We start from the raw sequence: 19795 nt of genomic DNA on the forward strand, positions 1-19795 counted from the left end.
AGTTTGATACAGTTCGACTCGTTACGTTCATGAGTTGACTCGATATATATATATATATACTAATTTTTATGTTTATTATGACTAATGAATTATTTTTTATATTTATTTTTATTATATATAAACAATGTTATATCTATTGTATAAAACTTTTTGTAGTATTTTTAAAAATTAATTAACTATTTAAGTTGTCCAAATAAATCAATTCGAATTGAGCCGAACAGTTTGCGAACTTTAATCAAGCCGAATTCGAGCTCAACAAATAACTCGTATCGAACTCGAGTCGAGTTTCGAGCCAGACTAATTCTTATCGAGTTGAACCGAGCTGAATTCTAGTTCGACTCGGTTCGACTCGTTTCCGGCCCTACTAAAAATAAACTCATGTGGAATTGCAACTTGGATATTAAAAACACTCATAAAACTAATTAATCAAAATTGTACGCACAAAATTAATTAAAAGTACATAAATATTAATGGAACGCAAAACACAATATTTAGGAATAAAAACAGTAGTCAACAAAATAATTGAAATAAATTTAGTCGTATAAATACTAATATCATGCAAAGTATTCAAAATATTTAATTGAGTTTTAATAGGCATACTAAATAACAGGACAAACTCTTATGACATTAAAAAGATACAATCCCTTTCCTTTCTTGGTTAAAATTAGCTGAAATATAAAAAAATCAACTTCTAGTAACAAAATCTGAAAATTAATTCAGCAAACTTTTACCTTAATCTATTTTTTACCAAAATTATTTTTAACCCAAAATCTTACTAACAAGTAACAACTATGAGAAGAAGAATTTGTGACTCTCCGTACAGTGCAAAAAAAAGAAAAGAAAAAGCCACAACTTTTGTTGCAATCATTGTTTTTCAGCAACATCGATTACAACAAAAGCACTTAATTTCTTAACTTAATAAGTACACTTCTCCATCCTATGTATCAGAATTTATGTTGTTCAAAAGTCAAAGCTTTTTCTTACCATTTCACCACATTCTTAATAACTTATATTGCTTTTGACCTTAAAATCTGAAACCCATTAACAATTTTTCTTCATTTCTGTGTGGTTTGTTGGAGAAATCTTAATCGAATATGGGTTTCGTATTTGGGATGGTGATGGGAATAGTGGTGGGTTTAGCCATCATTGTTGTTTTCATTCGCTCAGAGATATCACGTTCTATACAAAGATCTCAGCTTGCAACTACTGTTGCTGCTTTTGCAAGAATGACTGTGGAAGATTCTAGAACTATCCTTCCTTCTCAGTTTTATCCTTCTTGGGTTGTCTTTTCCCAATCCCAGAAGTTAAATTGGTTTAATTCTCATCTTACTAAGATCTGGCCTTATGTTAATGAGGTACTTACTTTCTTTTAATTTTATAGGAACAACAATCGAGCCTTAATCCTGTCGTTGTTCGGTTATATGGATCGGATGCTGTCATAATACTATATTTATTTGTTTTAATTTTATTATTACTGTCCTTTTTTCCTAATCAATTTTGTTATTTTATGTTATGTTAGGCTGCTTCTGAGCTTATTAAAACTTCAGTGGAACCAATTCTTGAACAATATAGACCCTTTATTTTGTCTTCTCTCAAGTTTTCTAAGCTTACTCTTGGTACTGTAGCACCCCAGTTTACAGGTAAATCACTCACTTCTTGACACTTTGTTGTTAAGGATTATGTGTTTTGTTTTGTTTTCTAATTTGTTTGATGTTATTCTATAGGGGTGTCTATAATTGAAGATGGAGGAGAAGGTGTTACATTGGAGTTAGAAATGAATTGGGATGGGAATCCAAGTATTATACTTGATATCAAAACTCTCATTGGTGTTGCTCTACCAGTACAGGTACACAACTAATTTTTTGCTTGTTATTGTCTTTGAAGATTCCATGCTAAAATTGCTAATGTTGCCAAGTCGTGCCTTTTCTTTTCATTCAATTAAACTAATGTAATACTCAGACTCTTCCATTTTAATAAGAAATGTTATCATTTAGCTCTGTAACTGAATGCAACTTTAGACCTATTGGTTCATTAATATAACACGAATCGCACCACAATGGTATGAGGAGTTGAGGATGTAGTACCATTTGACAGGGTGTAAGAAGGATACACCTCCTCATACCTTTTGTATTACTGTTAACACGCATAAAAACTATAGGATTTTGCACTATTGCACTTCTGGGCACGATAATACTAAATTGGCGAGGTTTACTCCTCAAGTGATTATAGTTGATTTTGCATTCTTGTACTCTCTGTTCAGGTGAAAAATATAGGATTTACGGGAGTTTTCAGGCTGATTTTTAAGCCACTGGTGGACGAGTTTCCTGGCTTTGGTGCTGTTAGTTATTCCTTAAGGCAAAAGGTATGGTATCTCATTTCCATTTCATTATTTACCACTTGTGTTAGTACACCTACGTTAGTATTAGGCTTCCAGTGGTTTTTCTGGTAAAGTGGGGCCAAACACCCTCTTGAGGTTCATCTCAATTCAGTTAAATTAAGCTTATATGAGCCTCACCACAATGGTAAGGTTACTTACGTCTACCCTCCCCAGACTCCATTACATAGGAGCCTCAAAAGCCGACCCCACCTAGTAGGATTAAGGTTTAATTGTTGTTAATTTAAAATAATTGCACTATTTCCATAAACAACAACAATCAAGCCTTAATCCCACTAGGTGTGGTGATTGCATTAGTGAGTGAGCATTGGGACAATGGTTAGGTTGTCTACCTTGTAATTTGGTGCTTAATTGTACTAGTCCCAAGAAAAGCCTCTATGCTCATGGCTTCTTCTCTTCAATGTGCTCAAATTCACACACACCGACTCCAAGCAATACTTTCCTTTCCCGCATTCTATGCGCAGACAATAAACACTTTCAGGCCATGTTTTTACATAGAAATCAAGCTCATGGACTGATAGGAGAAAGAGATGTAGAAAGAGAGAAATTGAATTGAAGAAGAGAAGGGAAGAAGGTTTAGAGTGCAGAGGATGTTTATTCATCAAAAAGTCAGTATTACAATCATCAATTACACCTTATATCCTACTAATTCATTTCTAACTACTTTAACTAACTTTCCCGCCATTGTTCAACTAACAACCAATTTATCATTTCCCGCCAATTCCAACTACTAACTACTTTACAAACTTCTCTAACCCCTTTTATTCCTATCATGGACACACACGTCCCATATACTTAATTATTTCATAAAATTTAAACTTTCAGAAAAAGTTAGATTTTACGCTGAAAGTCATTGGTGGTGACATGTCAACAATCCCTGGATTATCCAATGCAATTGAGGTTTGTACTACTGCTTTCTGTTAATGATACACCTGTGCAGTTTTTCATGTTGTATTGTTATGCCTTAACTTCTATTGAAATTTAATAGAAGCATGGTTTTCACTGTTCACTATAGATTGAAAAGAAACACCATGAAATCTGTAATCATTTTATTTCCTTTGGGGGATGCCAGTTGTTTTCAAGTGAACTTTTGTAATTGAGTTTTAGCTTTGTGGTCTTTACTATCAATAAAGAGAACAAGAGGTAGATTAGATTTCCATCTTCACTTTATGTCCATACTAAAAGTGTTCCAAAAGTTCCTTGTTTATTAACTTTTTGTTAAACAAACAACTAAAGTATAAAAGGGTGGCCCATTGCACGAGGCTCCCATTAGTGGGGTCTGGGAGTATAGATATATGCGGTCTTACCGTTGTAAGTGGAAAGCCTGTTTCCAAGATTTAAACTCGTAACCTCATGTTCACTAAGCAACAACCTTACTGTTGCTATAAATGCAATTTGACATTTAAACAAATATTTTTCTATAATTACATGCCACCTCCCCTCCACTACTTTTCCTGTCATTCCACACTCGCCACTCCTTCATTTTCTACCACACATGTATGCGATCAATTTGTAGTATTAAGTAATAAAATCTGGTGCAACGATCTTGTGTATATGTTTGCATGCAACTTATGAATTCAGCTTAAAGTTTATACTGATATAATTTTCTGTTATTCTGATTATACCTTTACTTATGAAGTAAATTAAACTACAGGACTATCCTTCCTTCTCAGTTTTATCCTTCTTGGGTTGTCTTTTCCCAATCCCAGAAGTTAAATTGGTTTAATTCTCATCTTACTAAGATCTGGCCTTATGTTAATGAGGTACTTACTTTCTTTTAATTTTATAGGAACAACAATCGAGCCTTAATCCTGTCGTTGTTCGGTTATATGGATCGGATGCTGTCATAATACTATATTTATTTGTTTTAATTTTATTATTACTGTCCTTTTTTCCTAATCAATTTTGTTATTTTATGTTATGTTAGGCTGCTTCTGAGCTTATTAAAACTTCAGTGGAACCAATTCTTGAACAATATAGACCCTTTATTTTGTCTTCTCTCAAGTTTTCTAAGCTTACTCTTGGTACTGTAGCACCCCAGTTTACAGGTAAATCACTCACTTCTTGACACTTTGTTGTTAAGGATTATGTGTTTTGTTTTGTTTTCTAATTTGTTTGATGTTATTCTATAGGGGTGTCTATAATTGAAGATGGAGGAGAAGGTGTTACATTGGAGTTAGAAATGAATTGGGATGGGAATCCAAGTATTATACTTGATATCAAAACTCTCATTGGTGTTGCTCTACCAGTACAGGTACACAACTAATTTTTTGCTTGTTATTGTCTTTGAAGATTCCATGCTAAAATTGCTAATGTTGCCAAGTCGTGCCTTTTCTTTTCATTCAATTAAACTAATGTAATACTCAGACTCTTCCATTTTAATAAGAAATGTTATCATTTAGCTCTGTAACTGAATGCAACTTTAGACCTATTGGTTCATTAATATAACACGAATCGCACCACAATGGTATGAGGAGTTGAGGATGTAGTACCATTTGACAGGGTGTAAGAAGGATACACCTCCTCATACCTTTTGTATTACTGTTAACACGCATAAAAACTATAGGATTTTGCACTATTGCACTTCTGGGCACGATAATACTAAATTGGCGAGGTTTACTCCTCAAGTGATTATAGTTGATTTTGCATTCTTGTACTCTCTGTTCAGGTGAAAAATATAGGATTTACGGGAGTTTTCAGGCTGATTTTTAAGCCACTGGTGGACGAGTTTCCTGGCTTTGGTGCTGTTAGTTATTCCTTAAGGCAAAAGGTATGGTATCTCATTTCCATTTCATTATTTACCACTTGTGTTAGTACACCTACGTTAGTATTAGGCTTCCAGTGGTTTTTCTGGTAAAGTGGGGCCAAACACCCTCTTGAGGTTCATCTCAATTCAGTTAAATTAAGCTTATATGAGCCTCACCACAATGGTAAGGTTACTTACGTCTACCCTCCCCAGACTCCATTACATAGGAGCCTCAAAAGCCGACCCCACCTAGTAGGATTAAGGTTTAATTGTTGTTAATTTAAAATAATTGCACTATTTCCATAAACAACAACAATCAAGCCTTAATCCCACTAGGTGTGGTGATTGCATTAGTGAGTGAGCATTGGGACAATGGTTAGGTTGTCTACCTTGTAATTTGGTGCTTAATTGTACTAGTCCCAAGAAAAGCCTCTATGCTCATGGCTTCTTCTCTTCAATGTGCTCAAATTCACACACACCGACTCCAAGCAATACTTTCCTTTCCCGCATTCTATGCGCAGACAATAAACACTTTCAGGCCATGTTTTTACATAGAAATCAAGCTCATGGACTGATAGGAGAAAGAGATGTAGAAAGAGAGAAATTGAATTGAAGAAGAGAAGGGAAGAAGGTTTAGAGTGCAGAGGATGTTTATTCATCAAAAAGTCAGTATTACAATCATCAATTACACCTTATATCCTACTAATTCATTTCTAACTACTTTAACTAACTTTCCCGCCATTGTTCAACTAACAACCAATTTATCATTTCCCGCCAATTCCAACTACTAACTACTTTACAAACTTCTCTAACCCCTTTTATTCCTATCATGGACACACACGTCCCATATACTTAATTATTTCATAAAATTTAAACTTTCAGAAAAAGTTAGATTTTACGCTGAAAGTCATTGGTGGTGACATGTCAACAATCCCTGGATTATCCAATGCAATTGAGGTTTGTACTACTGCTTTCTGTTAATGATACACCTGTGCAGTTTTTCATGTTGTATTGTTATGCCTTAACTTCTATTGAAATTTAATAGAAGCATGGTTTTCACTGTTCACTATAGATTGAAAAGAAACACCATGAAATCTGTAATCATTTTATTTCCTTTGGGGGATGCCAGTTGTTTTCAAGTGAACTTTTGTAATTGAGTTTTAGCTTTGTGGTCTTTACTATCAATAAAGAGAACAAGAGGTAGATTAGATTTCCATCTTCACTTTATGTCCATACTAAAAGTGTTCCAAAAGTTCCTTGTTTATTAACTTTTTGTTAAACAAACAACTAAAGTATAAAAGGGTGGCCCATTGCACGAGGCTCCCATTAGTGGGGTCTGGGAGTATAGATATATGCGGTCTTACCGTTGTAAGTGGAAAGCCTGTTTCCAAGATTTAAACTCGTAACCTCATGTTCACTAAGCAACAACCTTACTGTTGCTATAAATGCAATTTGACATTTAAACAAATATTTTTCTATAATTACATGCCACCTCCCCTCCACTACTTTTCCTGTCATTCCACACTCGCCACTCCTTCATTTTCTACCACACATGTATGCGATCAATTTGTAGTATTAAGTAATAAAATCTGGTGCAACGATCTTGTGTATATGTTTGCATGCAACTTATGAATTCAGCTTAAAGTTTATACTGATATAATTTTCTGTTATTCTGATTATACCTTTACTTATGAAGTAAATTAAACTACAGGAGGCAATTCGGGATGCTGTTGAGGATTCTATTACATGGCCTGTGAGAAAAGTTATACCCATCTTGCCTGGGGATTACAGGTATTCAATTGTATAAATAACTTCTCGATCACACTTCAATTTTATCATTGTTGTTTTTTTTTTGTTATTGCATGGCTTCCACTAATTGTTGTTCTTGATTTTTTGTGGATATATTTTGAAGTTTTTACTTCTGTTGAGTAAAATACATTTCCATAAATTGTGTGAAATTCTTAACTGTTTACATCAAGGGTTGGAATCGTTGGAAGATTTAATCTAATTATGTAATTATTAAAGTAATGTCCGTCAATGAACTATAAACAAGATTCTGCACTAGTTCCATGATTCAAGTCCTTTTTCTACCTTGTTATCATATATGAAATAGTGAGCCACAGTACCAATAGACATGTATATATGCTGGACTGAGAATGGTCTTTGTAAATATGTATCTTCATGTTGCATTATGCCTGGTCTGCATGCCTAAACCCGTTGACCAGTCAATTTGGCGGTGGTGCCATTTCACATGGATTACTTTTACAATGATCTGGGGCTTCGGCTGGTTAAATCACAGAATTGCCATTTTGAACCTTACTCTGTTTTCGTGTTCAGTGATCTGGAGTTGAAACCTGTAGGGATACTAGAAGTAAAACTTGTGCAAGCAAAGGATTTGACAAACAAGGATTTCATTGGGAAATCAGATCCATATGCTGTATTATTTGTACGGCCTATACGTGACAGAACAGAAACTAGCAAGACAATTGTGAGTTGATTTAGTTTTTCTCTCTGTCTCAACCGTTTGTTGATTCTCAATTCCTGAAGAAATAACATTATCTTGTTTTCTTCCTCCAGGACAATGATTTGAATCCAATTTGGAACGAACACTTCGAATTTATTGTTGAAGATGTGTCCACGCAGCACTTGACTGTTAAAGTTCATGATTCTGAGGGTTTGGGGTTGTCTGATTTGATTGGATGTGCTCACATAAGGCTTAGCGAACTTCAGCCTGGTAAAGTAAAAGACGTGTGGTTGAAGCTGGTCAAGGATTTAGAGATCCAAAGGGATAACAAGAATAGAGGGAAGGTAAAAAAATACTAATTCACTAGATTAAAACTATTAATAGTTAGAGAGTTCTGTGTGTGAGACTGTATTCAGAGTTTACCTTTTTGTCTTTCACTTCAACACTTAGAGATTCTGTGCTTTCTGAAAATGAACAAGTTACGTCGAATCCAATCCATTTTACCAGCACACCTACTGCTAAGGAAAGCTGAACCTAATACAGTAATTTATCATATATCTGCTATTTCCGCTGCTTGTTGAAATTCAGGGTTCAGATCCTGGAAACTATCAATAGTTAGAGGTAAGACTGCATACATCAACCTTCCCTAGACTCCATTATGTGAGAGTCTCGTGCATTGGGCCGCCCTTTTATTAAAATTCAGGGTTCCAATTGGTTTTGAAACACTAAAAAACCAACTAGTTGTTAGCAAGTACTTATTCCTTCTTCTTCGCAGTCACGATGTTCAAAGGAAGTGTTCGAGAAAATAACGTATGTTGCATTGTTAGGGCCTCAAATATCAAGTTCTTTCTGTCATATCTTTTTCTATGGACAGAGTATCTTAGTTGAGCCATCATTATCCTATTCTTCTTGACTGTCATGTGATCTTAGCAAACATCTTATAAAATATAAGACGAAAAACTGGCTTTGTTGCTCCATGTACAGAATTGGCTATATATGATTCTGACCAGATTCTAACACTTCTGAAGTGAACTCAAGCCTCATACCTCGCGACTGTATCCTGATAGTCTGTCCCATGTTTGAGACAGACACATCTCTCTTGAAGTATAGATGCTTCTCATTCCATAGTTCAAAAGTACTTGGTCAATACGAATTTATGTTCATTTCTTAGTATGTAAAATGTAAAAAAAAAATGTTTCTGTGTCTAACATAATAAATATATTTTCTTTTCTGTTAATTGTTGTTGTTTTTGCTTAGGTACATTTGGAGCTTTTGTACTATCCGTTTGGCATGGAGAACTTTACCAACCCATTTGCTCCGAGCTACTCAATGACGTCCTTGGAAAAGGTTCTTAAAAGTTCAAATAATGGGATTAAGTCTAATGGAAATGAAAATAGAACTACACAGAAGAAAAAGAAGGCTATCATTAGAGGAGTCCTTTCTGTTACTGTGATATCTGGTGAAGACTTACCTGCAACAGATTTCATGGGCAAATCTGATCCTTTTGTTGTTCTTACCTTGAAGAAAGCAGGCACTAAAAACCATACCCGGGTAAGATTTTGATGGTCCGAGAACCAAAAGTAGCATTTACTTTATATTTATTTTGAGAATCATAGAGATGGCCTATGACTATTATAGTTGATGTGCTTTATAATCTCCTTTTAGATTTTTTTTCCTTTATTCTTTGGGTGGGTTAGGGGCATTCGGGTTGAATCTCTGTAATGTGCATTGGAAGTTAGTTGCTGCTTTCTAATATTGTGGCTTAACTAAGTATCAACAGATTATGAACTTACTTGACCCTGAAAATTTTGTTAATTTTTCAGGTTGTTAATGACAGTTTGAATCCTGTTTGGAATCAAACATTTGACTTTGTTGTTGAGGATGGGTTACATGATATGCTACTTGTTGATGTTTATGACCATGACACATTTGGAAAGGTAATTTTTTTCATTCTGTGTTTTTATTTTATTTTGAAGGATTCATTATGTGTTTAATTAGTACTAAGATTGTCTTTTCTCATGACTTGATAACATATTAAAGCAGCATTATATTTAATCATGCTGCAAAAAAAGTGCAAATAAACTATCTATAACTTGGTCATGACTCATGAGGGTTTCTGATTGATGCAGGATTATATGGGCAGAGTTATATTGACACTTACAAGGGTCATATTGGAAGGGGAATACAAAGAACGTTTTGAGCTAGATAGTGCCAAATCTGGCTTTTTGAATATGCATCTCAAGTGGATGCCACAAACAATTTACCGTGATTCTTAATTTGCCCTTTCCACCATATAGAGGATGCAATTGTGCATTTGTAAACCATATTGTTACCCACATATCTTGTTGATTTATTCAATTTGTATCTTTCATAGCAGTTATAGAAGGCAATGTACATACATAATTGTCTTGTCAAACATAAAGAATTCTACATGTTATACTTATACATGGTTGTTCTTTTTAAGCTTAAGAAAAACATATTTTTTTGTAAAAATGGAGGTATTATTTGAAAACTAGTTATTATTATATTCGAATGCAAGTTATTTCAAAACATATTTTTTAGTGCTACCCTAGGATGCAAGTTCTTTTAAAGGGTTATATTAACCTCAGGGGAAGATGGTAAAAAATAAAGGTAAGATATATACATCAGAAAACTAAGTTATTCTCTCACATTCATATGTGCAAGTTAAAATCTAATAGATTTTTCTAATCAAGAGTATTCACTTATACTCGGTAAAGAATTAATACCTCTGGAGTAAATAACTTTCCCTTTTTAAGCAATTGTCACTCCCAAATATCAAATATTAATTTTTAACCTAGGTAAAGATCTATGAGTCTTTCACTACCAGACTAACTTTTTTGTTAAAGCTAAAAAGATTTGATATAAATAATTACTTCATTTACTTTTTTATTTTTCATTGAGCTCATATCTCAGGCGATTCTTAGTAAATTTTGTTGGTGCATGAGATTTAATAGTGCAATATGACCATATTATTTTTATATAATTGTACTTAATGATAAACAATTATTAGCTAGTACAATCCAAGCATACATACTAAAAGTACATAGAATCGTTTTAGTCGACCTTATTCTTTTGCTTAACTAGTAGATTGATAATATTGAATATTGAGCTGCAAATATTAATCATGGGGGCACCTTCTTATTCTTTTAACAACTTCAAATGCCAAAGTGCTTGAAGTTCCTATTACATGCTCACAGCTTCATCAATAATTGTCATTAGAAAATTCTTCTTCAGTTTTCTTCTTCTCCGATTGTTTCCCCTGCATTGCCAGAACTAAACCATGTTGCAATCATTGTTTAGATGAACATAAATGCAACATACACACAAACACGAAATTGCATCATTGATTTTGGTTTATCTCTTAATGAGACAGAGTAAAGCCAGCAAAGGCTTCATGCAAAGTATAAAACAGTAGATTGTAACATAATGACAGAAAGTGTTCTATGAATTGAAGAACCAGCATGATTTCTAGAAGTGAACGCATACATTACCTAAGGTATATATTTCATTTATTCCTAATGTGAGATACAGAAAACATGCTAAGCTGTGTGTATTACATGACTTGTTTCTTGTTAACCAAAGTATATAAGTGCCAGTTATTGCAATCTATTATGCCTTCTTGTGCTAAAGAAGCTCAGATTTTGAACTTCTGGGGTTTAAGTCTTGTGATGTCTCCAATAGAATTTTATTTTATTTTAAATTTTCTGTTAGGTGTAGCAGATATCTTAAGGTTCACTTGCTTCCAAACAACCTTCCTACAGGAAGAAAATGTCACATAAACCAACCCTAAAGCTTGACACTGGAACCTAAGCCAGCATGATTCTAAACTTGTACTATTTTATCTCGATTCTTGAGTGAAATACATGTCGCGGAGAATGTGACATTCCAATCTTTTTTTATTCGCCAATTGTGCAAACGCAATGACAACTTTCAATCTTATAATGGATCATAAGTGGTAGACAATGACAGATTTTCCCTGCCACTGTAATTGCTAAGACACGAAAATGGTGAAGTGAACATACCAATACTGGTTATACAATATGAAAGAGTCGATTGGCACTTTCTTGCCGTCATCATTGCGGTTCCAGTGGTAGATAGCATGGGTCCTATTTTTTATCTCCAGTGTTGAGTGTCCATAGCTGGCTTCTCGAAATGCAGAATATTCTGGCTGTGGATCAGTAAACCTGCACGACCAAGGAAGAAACAGTTGAATTATAGGATGATAATATCATAAACTTACTATAACAATAATGGAGCCCTAGCTCGTTACAATGTGGTTTAAGCTAAAAAGAACAAGAATGGAGAAAGACAGGAAAGATCTAAAAATTAGAGGGTTTGCTTCCTTGCTAGCCAATTGGCACCAAACCTTTCTGAATAATTGCCTACTTCAACTCTCAGCTCACCTCACATTTATCACTACTCACTCCTAACTGAATTTCCGTTCTCACCCCTTTTCCACTGCCAAGTAAGCATACTGTTATAATGCAGGTCATTGACTTGCCCTTAAGTATCCACTGACTCTCATTCTGTCCTTTCTCAGATACATCTCATAACCAGGGGTTATCATATGACATCTTTGATAAATGATAACTACGAATACCAACCTCCTACCAGGATTCAATCATAAAGGGTTAACTAGAAACCGAAAAGAGAGAGGATGTTGTAAGATAACCTTTTTTAAATGACATAACCGACTATACATGACAAATTGATTAGTTTATTTTACCTTGAAGCAAGGCCTTCTTGATTTCCTCCATCTCCAACTGTTATGTAAACAGGTGCTGATTTGTCTGCTATGGGAAACCGGTGACCGCTTGTTATGTTGTAGTCTACATTGGAGAACCGATACTGAAAATAAGATAGAAACATTCAACAAAAAATTCATTGTGGCATCACATGACTAAAGCATCATATTCCCTATACTAGTAACTCCGAAGTAAGATGCAATTGTCTGTGTTAAGCAAGGACAAAAATGTATGGACAGAGAGTTAAAACCATACTGATCTTTCATAAGCATGGACATGACCAGCAAAGATGACGTCAACTTTGTAATGGATGAACCAGCTCTCAAAAGCTGCTCGCATGCTTTCACCCTCCATATAGTGAGCCTCATTACTGTTGTAGAGCGGCACGTGCATGAGCACAATGAGCCAAGGTGTCTTCTCCCTATCAACCCTCGTGAGCTCTTCTTTGAGCCACGTCCATTGAGGTGTGTACTTTACTGTTATGAAAAATATCAGTGTTGTGAAAAAATATCAGTGTTTTGAAAAAATATCATAAAAGGAAACATCTCCTAAATAAAAAAGAATATGTTACAACAAATCTTGGCAGTTGAGAAGCATACGCCACGGACAGTGACTGTTTCAACTGGCACAGAAACATCTCTCGATAACAATGTGTATGTTCTTAAGACCTAGAAACATCAAAATGTGGTCTCACCATTCCTAAAGACAAACTTACAACTGGGACCAGCATTTGAGACCTGGTGTAAAAGTAAATCGATTTTCTTCATCAGTTTTCTGTTTCCTTATTAGAAAATTTATTGCTTGCTGCTTATATTGGTATCCTGGTACAATAGGACCCTTGTGCTTGAATTTATAACACTTACTTATTCTTCATTTCTATTTCTTTATTAGTGATCAATACGCCATGATTTATGATAGAGCATTGTGGCATCGTTCGATCCGTGTAGCCGACCCACCTAGTGGGATAAAGGCTTGGTTGTTGTTGTTGTAGTGATCAATAGGACAACTCTGTCATGAAGGAGAAATAGCACTTTCTACTTACTGCTGTAAAGCTTGCATAGTTTTGTGTAAGAGAAACAAAGATACTAAGATTATGGCGCCTATTTAAATGTATAACTGTCCATCAACATTTACAGGAAATTATTAAGTAATAATAGGGAGATTTGTTACCAAATGGTGAATAGCTGGATAGCACAATTATATGAGCTGATGCACGTCTGATGGCATACCAGAGTGGACTGCTGCTTTGGGAGGCCAAATAAGGAGTAGTGTATCGGTTAAGGAAGTTCTTGAAAGGAGTAACTTCTCCCTGACCATGCAGATTTATTTAACAACATCAGAGGCAAGTTTATAGTCTTCAATGCAAAGAGTCGACATGGGCACAGGAGAAAATTGAAGTCTTAAACTGAAAGAAACTTCAAAAAGGTCAATTTAGTTTTAAAAAATTTCATGAATATTCACTTCACTTGCATTTGGTATCAATTGGGACTCAGCAACCTAATAGCAACTGACTATTTTCTGTACAAAATAAACTTTTATTTGTCCCTTGAAATTTGGAACATCTTAAGCTGTCTTCTTACTGACAAAGTTCTAAAGAAATCATATGGGATTTGCTCTAGGACTGTATAAATATAAAGGACGGCATATAACACAGAACATTACTAGCCCAAATCATAGTTTGCTACTTTGATTGAGCCGATAGTCAGCTATATTGTATCAGGTAAATGAGCATGCATCAATTAAGCTTTGCTATGTAACAGCTAACAAGAATATGTTGCTGGGAGACATAAAATATCCTTCCAGGGCAATAATCATGTATAATTCCAGACAAGGGATAAACTAGCTATACCTAGAAAACTGCACATTTCTCTTGAACCCTCTAACTCCAAAAGGCGAAGAAAAAGGGAGATGAAAATCATAGTTATGGTTTATTATTTTATTGCCACATAAAATAATGGCTTAATTTCAATCTATAAGTGAGTTAGTGAAAACGAATAGCCAAGACACATGCAGATTCAGGTTAGAACCCAACCATGTAAGGCATGTAATCTATTTCGTGATTTCCGGTGGACCAAATCCATGGTTGATATGCTGTACTCCTTTCGGCAAACCGGCCCCATGTGTCCCACCGCAAACCAACATCATTGTACTGGTACCTATCAGCATAAGAAAGATCTCCAACAAATAACACAGTCTGTGCTCCACTCTGCAGGTAATGCTCAAGAGTCGATAGAGAATTAAATGTTTGGCCCAAATCACCTGCAATGTACATACAATAATTTATTTAAGAGAACAAAAATAAATAAATTATGAAAAATCAAAGCAAAATCCTGATAGATATTTTATGAAGTAGAAATAGAACAAGTATACATTAAAGATGCAAAAGGCCATCTTCTAGTTATAGAAACGTGGGAAAACAGAACTAACCAATGATCCCAAATTTGTAAGGTACATCTGGCCCAACTTCGGGAGGTGTTTCAAACCAAAATTCTCTAGAAGAATCGCCACTTCCTATTCTGTAGTAGTATTTAGTCTTGTACTGAAAAGGGTAATCATTGGATTAACCAAATAAACACCATTATACACAAGGCACCATCAGAATAATAAAAGTTTTGGTGATGAATTGATAAATGAAAACTTATGTTATGTCCGGTGGTGCGTTGCTTCTCAATTTATTTTACTTTTGACCTTGCAGATTTAATGACAGTAATGAAAAATCTTGTCTCCTAATCTGATCAGCAATTACCTCAAGGCCTTCAATAAGACAATGATGAACATAACCCGACTTGTATTTGTAGAAAGTGTAGTTTGAAACTTTGCCTTCTGCGCTAACTTGAAATTTATTCTCTGATGTGCCAAATTGTACTTTGCTAGGGCCTGGTTCATCTGTGGTCACCCATGAGATAATTACTGCTTTTCCATCATAGTCACCTTGGGTGATATGCACCTACAGCGAAATAATCAATGCAGCAAATCATAATTTTATCATTGATATTATGTCCTTGCTTGAACAAAATGATACGACAAAAAGCCATGGTCAAGTGGCCACATCATTTCAGTTCAAGTATAAAATATCTACCACTGGAATGTTTTCATGTAACCATGGTATCAATACTTCCAGTGGCAGATACATAATTCTGAACATGGATCTTTAATCTCGTAGTGTTAGGTGACTTGCTTATTGAAAAAGACAAAAGTTCTATAACGAGATGTTGAACATTCTATAGTATGTGATTTCTGGAGAAAATATAACCAATAGAGAAACCTGATGGTTTAAAGTCTCCGTTATACGCAAGGTTTAAGGAAGGATCGGACAACCAATATGTACATTAACAAATAAAAGAAATAACTTAAAACTGCTTCACATGTCCAATTCCAGACTCAATAGTGCTGAGGCCTAATACCATCATCACAGTTTCATCAGATGATACAAGAGAGTAAACAATAAAAGCAATGGGGCGGAAGATTTACTTGTTGAGGTGCATTATAGCCCTTTGGAACTGCAAATGCTTCATGGTCAAGAGGGATGTCTGTAGATGGGAACTCGGACCGAATGAAAGTGCTAGTGATCCCTGCACTCCCATCTTTGATGGAGCTGAAAAGGACAAAGGAAGCAAGAACCAAATGACGCAACACGGCCTGCATCCTTGTATCCAGCGGCAAAATTGTTTCCCTTTATCAACTTAGAAATCCCTAACTGTCTGCATTCAAGAATCCCAATACATATTATTTTGTACTACACAGTCACTGTGCTTATATAAATCTCGAAGTAATTAAAGTCGAAAATGATTTGTTTCTTTCAGAGTGAACAAAAATAACAGAAATTAAAATCTCTATTGATTTCCCCCAAATCTGGCTTTACTCTTTGTTTGACTAATTAAATCATCAATTGGTTAAACTATCCATTTTAGATATGGTCCAATCAAATTGACACAATCTAGCATTTCAAATTCAATTTGTTAAGTGTATCTAAAAGCATGAGATTGAATATAATTAGTGTAACTTAAATGGTATGTAAATTTGTTGAATCTAGGTAGAATATTGAGATCAGAATAAGTGTAAGTGTTAAATAAGAAAGAAGAATATAGTATAGTTGAGATGAGAAAATATGAATGGATAGTAATGTATGGGAGAGAGAGAAACATGGTTACCTTGAATTGGTTGAAGCATTTGCAGATGGAATGAGAGTGAAGACAATAATGAATTGAAATATAAAGGAAGAAGAGGGAATCGGTATCGCTATCGAAATGGCTATGGGTATGGTTCACGTTACAACGTAACAAATCAAGTACAGCGACAGCACGTGCCACACCTGCCTCTTTCCCATTGGATTTCTCCCACTTTGTCTAGGTGTCTTTCTCTCTGTCACTTAATCAATTTTGCCAACTTTCAATTATTAAAACGTGACCTATTTAATTATATTTGGAACCCACTTATTTTTTATTTAATGGTTTAGATCCATTTATTAATTTAAACTATCAGATTTTCCTAGAATCGATGATTATGATAAAAAGTGAGCTTAAAAATTTTACTTTTTGGATAAGGGTATTCCTCAATTATATAGATATTTTTTTGTAGGAATCAATGCATCCTCCTATTTGAGATATGTGATTACTCCTTCCAAGTTCCAACAAGTATCACTTAAATATATGTGAGTAAATTATATTGACACTCTTTGAGTTTTAATAAAACTATATGAATTATTTCTTTTTTTACATATACATAAATTATACATAATTTTATAGATATATTATATTGACTATTCTTATAAGATGGATAAGTGTAATTTCTTAAATGAAAAAAGTAATATTACTATAATAATTTCAACTCGATAGTCTATACATATATCTATCTTAAACATGTAAAATCATGACAAAAGTGATTTTTTTGTTTTTTAAATGTGTGAAAACTAATTCAATTAATGATTTTCTAATTTCACAAGGTCTTAGGAGAACTTTTCACTAAGACTATCATATTTTACTATATAGATTCATTGAGTCGTTAGTTAAACACAAAAAAAATACAAAAAATATTATTCTCTCTCCTCAAATAAATGATGTAGTTTTCAATAGGAAGCCATAAATAAATGATGTATTATTTCCTCGTCATTAGTCGTCATTCAGGGATATCCAACCTCGTCTTAACATGTGTCTTAGTTCATGCAGTGTCGGTGCCACAACTCTTCATTCAGCAGCAGCGAGAGACATGGCTCGCCCAGTTCTAACATAGATTTATGCATAACACTTATCATTGCAACAAACCACCTATATTTTTGTTTCCATTTTTTTAAAATTAAATAAAGATGGAGGAGGATGGTGACATCACTTCTCACCCTCATATATTTTCTCTTCGAAATAAAAAAGATAAAGATTTAATCTTATGAGGAATAGAGGAAGTATCGCTAATGATGACTTCTTTTGTTTAACTCATCAACTGAGTCACTAATGATGATTTCTTTTGTTCAGCTCATCAACTGAGTCGCTATTGTAGCTTGATTGTGACTCGAAGCAATCAATGATTATAAGTCTTTGTGTCATGGGTTTGAGACGCATAGGCTACCTTTAGCGAATATAAAATACCGCAGAAGTATCTAAGCTTAACACTGTGTTTGGTACTAAAGAAAATGTAAGGAATGAAAAGGGGTGGAAGAAAAATAAGAGGAAAAATAACTTTTCCTTTGTTTGGTTTACAAAGGAAAAGAGGAGGGGAGGGGAAAAAAACGTGGGCCCCATGCTACAAAAATTTGCCCCCAAATGTGAATGGAAAAGTGGAGGGAAATCATAATTTTTAAGGAAATACTATAATACTTTCATTTATCTCGTCAAATTTTTCTCTCTTCACTTATTTTCTCTTTCTTCCTCAAAAAATAAGCACCATTCTCATTCTTTGCTTCACAAAATGTAATCTCCTTGTAATTCATTTTTTCTCTTTTTTTAATTACAATAAAAAAGGTAATTCTTTTCTCACTTGTTCTACATGCAACCCCATTTTTATTTTGTTATTTATTTATTTGATTATTTTTTATTCATGAAATCTCTCTCTATTTATTTTATCTCATGCAATCTCCCTCTAAAGATGATCCATTGTTTTCTCGAAGTATTGTGTTCCTTTTCGTTAACATTTTGTCCACCTTAAAATCTGTCCACGTGTATTTTCTTTTACCATACATTAGTTATTTATTTAAAAAATAATAAGTTTTTTAGTTTTGATGTAGAAAAATTGGTTTACTTTGTTGAAGAGGTAATGATAACAACAACATACTGAAAGCAAATGTGATTTTAAGTCATTCCTTTTTCTATAGTAGAGAGTATTAGAGTTAAATGTATCATTTCTTCTGTGTAGATTGGAGGAATATGGTAGATAGGTTTGGGAAGATATCTTGTATCTAAATCCTTATGTGTTAGTGAATTGGTTTTGCAAAATTCTGTTTTTGTGGGCATGCAAATCCTAATAACTTCATAGTAAATCTTTTAGATGATGCACATTATGTGTTTGTTAAAATGTCTGAAATAGAAATTTAACTTAGGTACTCATAAATTTTATTTGGGCATGTGAATCCTTGTTTTTTGTTTGTTTATGAATTGTGTGATATTGTTCATATGATTGACTACCAGCTAGAGCTTAATTTATATGTTTCACAACTTTCTCAATACATGGTTGTAGGTATAGTTTTTTATTGGCTGTTCTAATTGATGCTAGCCTTTGAAAACCCCTTTGGCAAATAATGAGTTGCCTATATTATGAATTTTAGATAATTATGTGTGATTACCACTTTCATGAATATATAGTCTATCATATATTGTAAATTTCTAGTTTGTCCATATTGTAAATTTCTTAGCTTGGACCACATAAAAACACTATGTTCTATTCAAGTAAAAAGGGATAAGCCCTACGTAGTAGTTAACAACATTTTGAGGATGCTTTGTTTTCTTCCCTATGTAGTTATTCTTAAGATATAATTGATGCGGCTCTATTTTAGTATTACTTGTACCAACCTTTGCTTCTTCAGAGAATAATCATTTTATGCAACAAGTTTTAATGCAAGTGCAACCAACCTACTGACATCTTTTTATAAAACTATAATATTTTTCGCTTGCGAATGTAAAACAGACCCATCTACTATTTTCAATAATATTGATTTATGGATTTTTGTTGCTTGCATCTCATATTTCCAACCTTGATCAAATCTACGTTAAAACAAAGCATTGTGCAGAAAAATTATGTTTTTCAAAAGTTGACTAGCAACTGTGCATGGCTTAAAGTTGTATACATTTTTATTATTAAAAGAATGATTAAAATCTTGGTTACTTGATCTTAGAGGTTCTAATACCATGTGAATGACCAAGTCTATCAATAGATTAAGTTGTTAGGTAGAGTTTCATAAATTCTTTATATATAACACTAACAATATAGACATTCTTCTT

The 19795-nt window shown here is 34.0% G+C and overlaps 2 protein-coding genes across 6 annotated transcripts; one reads left to right on the plus strand and one right to left on the minus strand.

Moving 5' to 3' along the window:
• On the plus strand, positions 881 to 10037 carry LOC109345896 (synaptotagmin-5-like). Of its 2 annotated transcripts, XM_019585162.1 has the most exons (12): positions 881 to 1272; positions 4076 to 4158; positions 4323 to 4443; positions 4528 to 4649; positions 5064 to 5165; positions 6024 to 6098; positions 6853 to 6932; positions 7479 to 7629; positions 7719 to 7949; positions 8863 to 9156; positions 9429 to 9542; positions 9735 to 10037. In XM_019585162.1, the coding sequence occupies exons 1-12, from the start codon at positions 1095 to 1097 to the stop codon at positions 9879 to 9881; spliced, it is 1698 nt and encodes a 565-aa protein (XP_019440707.1). In that variant the 5' UTR covers positions 881 to 1094; the 3' UTR covers positions 9882 to 10037. The 2 variants fall into 2 exon arrangements, with proteins under 2 accessions (XP_019440707.1, XP_019440715.1); XM_019585170.1 differs by lacking the exons at positions 4076 to 4158; positions 4323 to 4443; positions 4528 to 4649; positions 5064 to 5165; positions 6024 to 6098 and adding exons at positions 1520 to 1640; positions 1725 to 1846; positions 2261 to 2362; positions 3221 to 3295 and having other exon boundaries at positions 881 to 1355.
• LOC109345908 (bifunctional purple acid phosphatase 26) lies at positions 10584 to 16622 on the minus strand. 4 transcript variants are annotated; one of them, XM_019585208.1, is made up of 10 exons: positions 16523 to 16622; positions 15843 to 16072; positions 15118 to 15318; positions 14799 to 14910; positions 14404 to 14630; positions 13542 to 13680; positions 12627 to 12847; positions 12353 to 12474; positions 11649 to 11810; positions 10584 to 10806 (listed from the first exon to the last, which is right to left on the minus strand). In XM_019585208.1, exons 2-10 carry the CDS (start codon positions 16014 to 16016, stop codon positions 10782 to 10784), a joined length of 1383 nt encoding a protein of 460 aa, XP_019440753.1. In that variant the 5' UTR covers positions 16017 to 16072; positions 16523 to 16622; the 3' UTR covers positions 10584 to 10781. The 4 variants fall into 4 exon arrangements, with proteins under 4 accessions (XP_019440753.1, XP_019440727.1, XP_019440736.1 ...); XM_019585182.1 differs by having other exon boundaries at positions 10584 to 10885; XM_019585191.1 differs by having other exon boundaries at positions 10584 to 10899.

The sequence above is a fragment of the Lupinus angustifolius genome, chromosome LG01, assembly GCF_001865875.1.
Source record: "Lupinus angustifolius cultivar Tanjil chromosome LG01, LupAngTanjil_v1.0, whole genome shotgun sequence".
Lineage (NCBI taxonomy): Eukaryota > Viridiplantae > Streptophyta > Magnoliopsida > Fabales > Fabaceae > Lupinus > Lupinus angustifolius.

Bases quoted from the DNA above. Each gene is read 5' to 3' on its own strand.
- LOC109345896 (XM_019585170.1), top strand. From the start codon at position 1,095: ATGGGTTTCGTATTTGGGATGGTGATGGGAATAGTGGTGGGTTTAGCC. The intron at 1,641-1,724 runs GTAAATCACTCA...GTTATTCTATAG, and splicing joins TGTAGCACCCCAGTTTACAG to GGGTGTCTATAATTGAAGAT. The intron at 9,157-9,428 runs GTAAGATTTTGA...TTAATTTTTCAG, and splicing joins GCACTAAAAACCATACCCGG to GTTGTTAATGACAGTTTGAA.
- LOC109345908 (XM_019585182.1), bottom strand. From the start codon at position 16,016: ATGCAGGCCGTGTTGCGTCATTTGGTTCTTGCTTCCTTTGTCCTTTTC. The intron at 12,848-13,541 runs GTAACAAATCTC...TTTTCATAACAG, and splicing joins ATCCAGCTATTCACCATTTG to TAAAGTACACACCTCAATGG. The intron at 10,886-11,648 runs GTATGTTCACTT...CTGGCAATGCAG, and splicing joins ATATTGTATAACCAGTATTG to GGGAAACAATCGGAGAAGAA.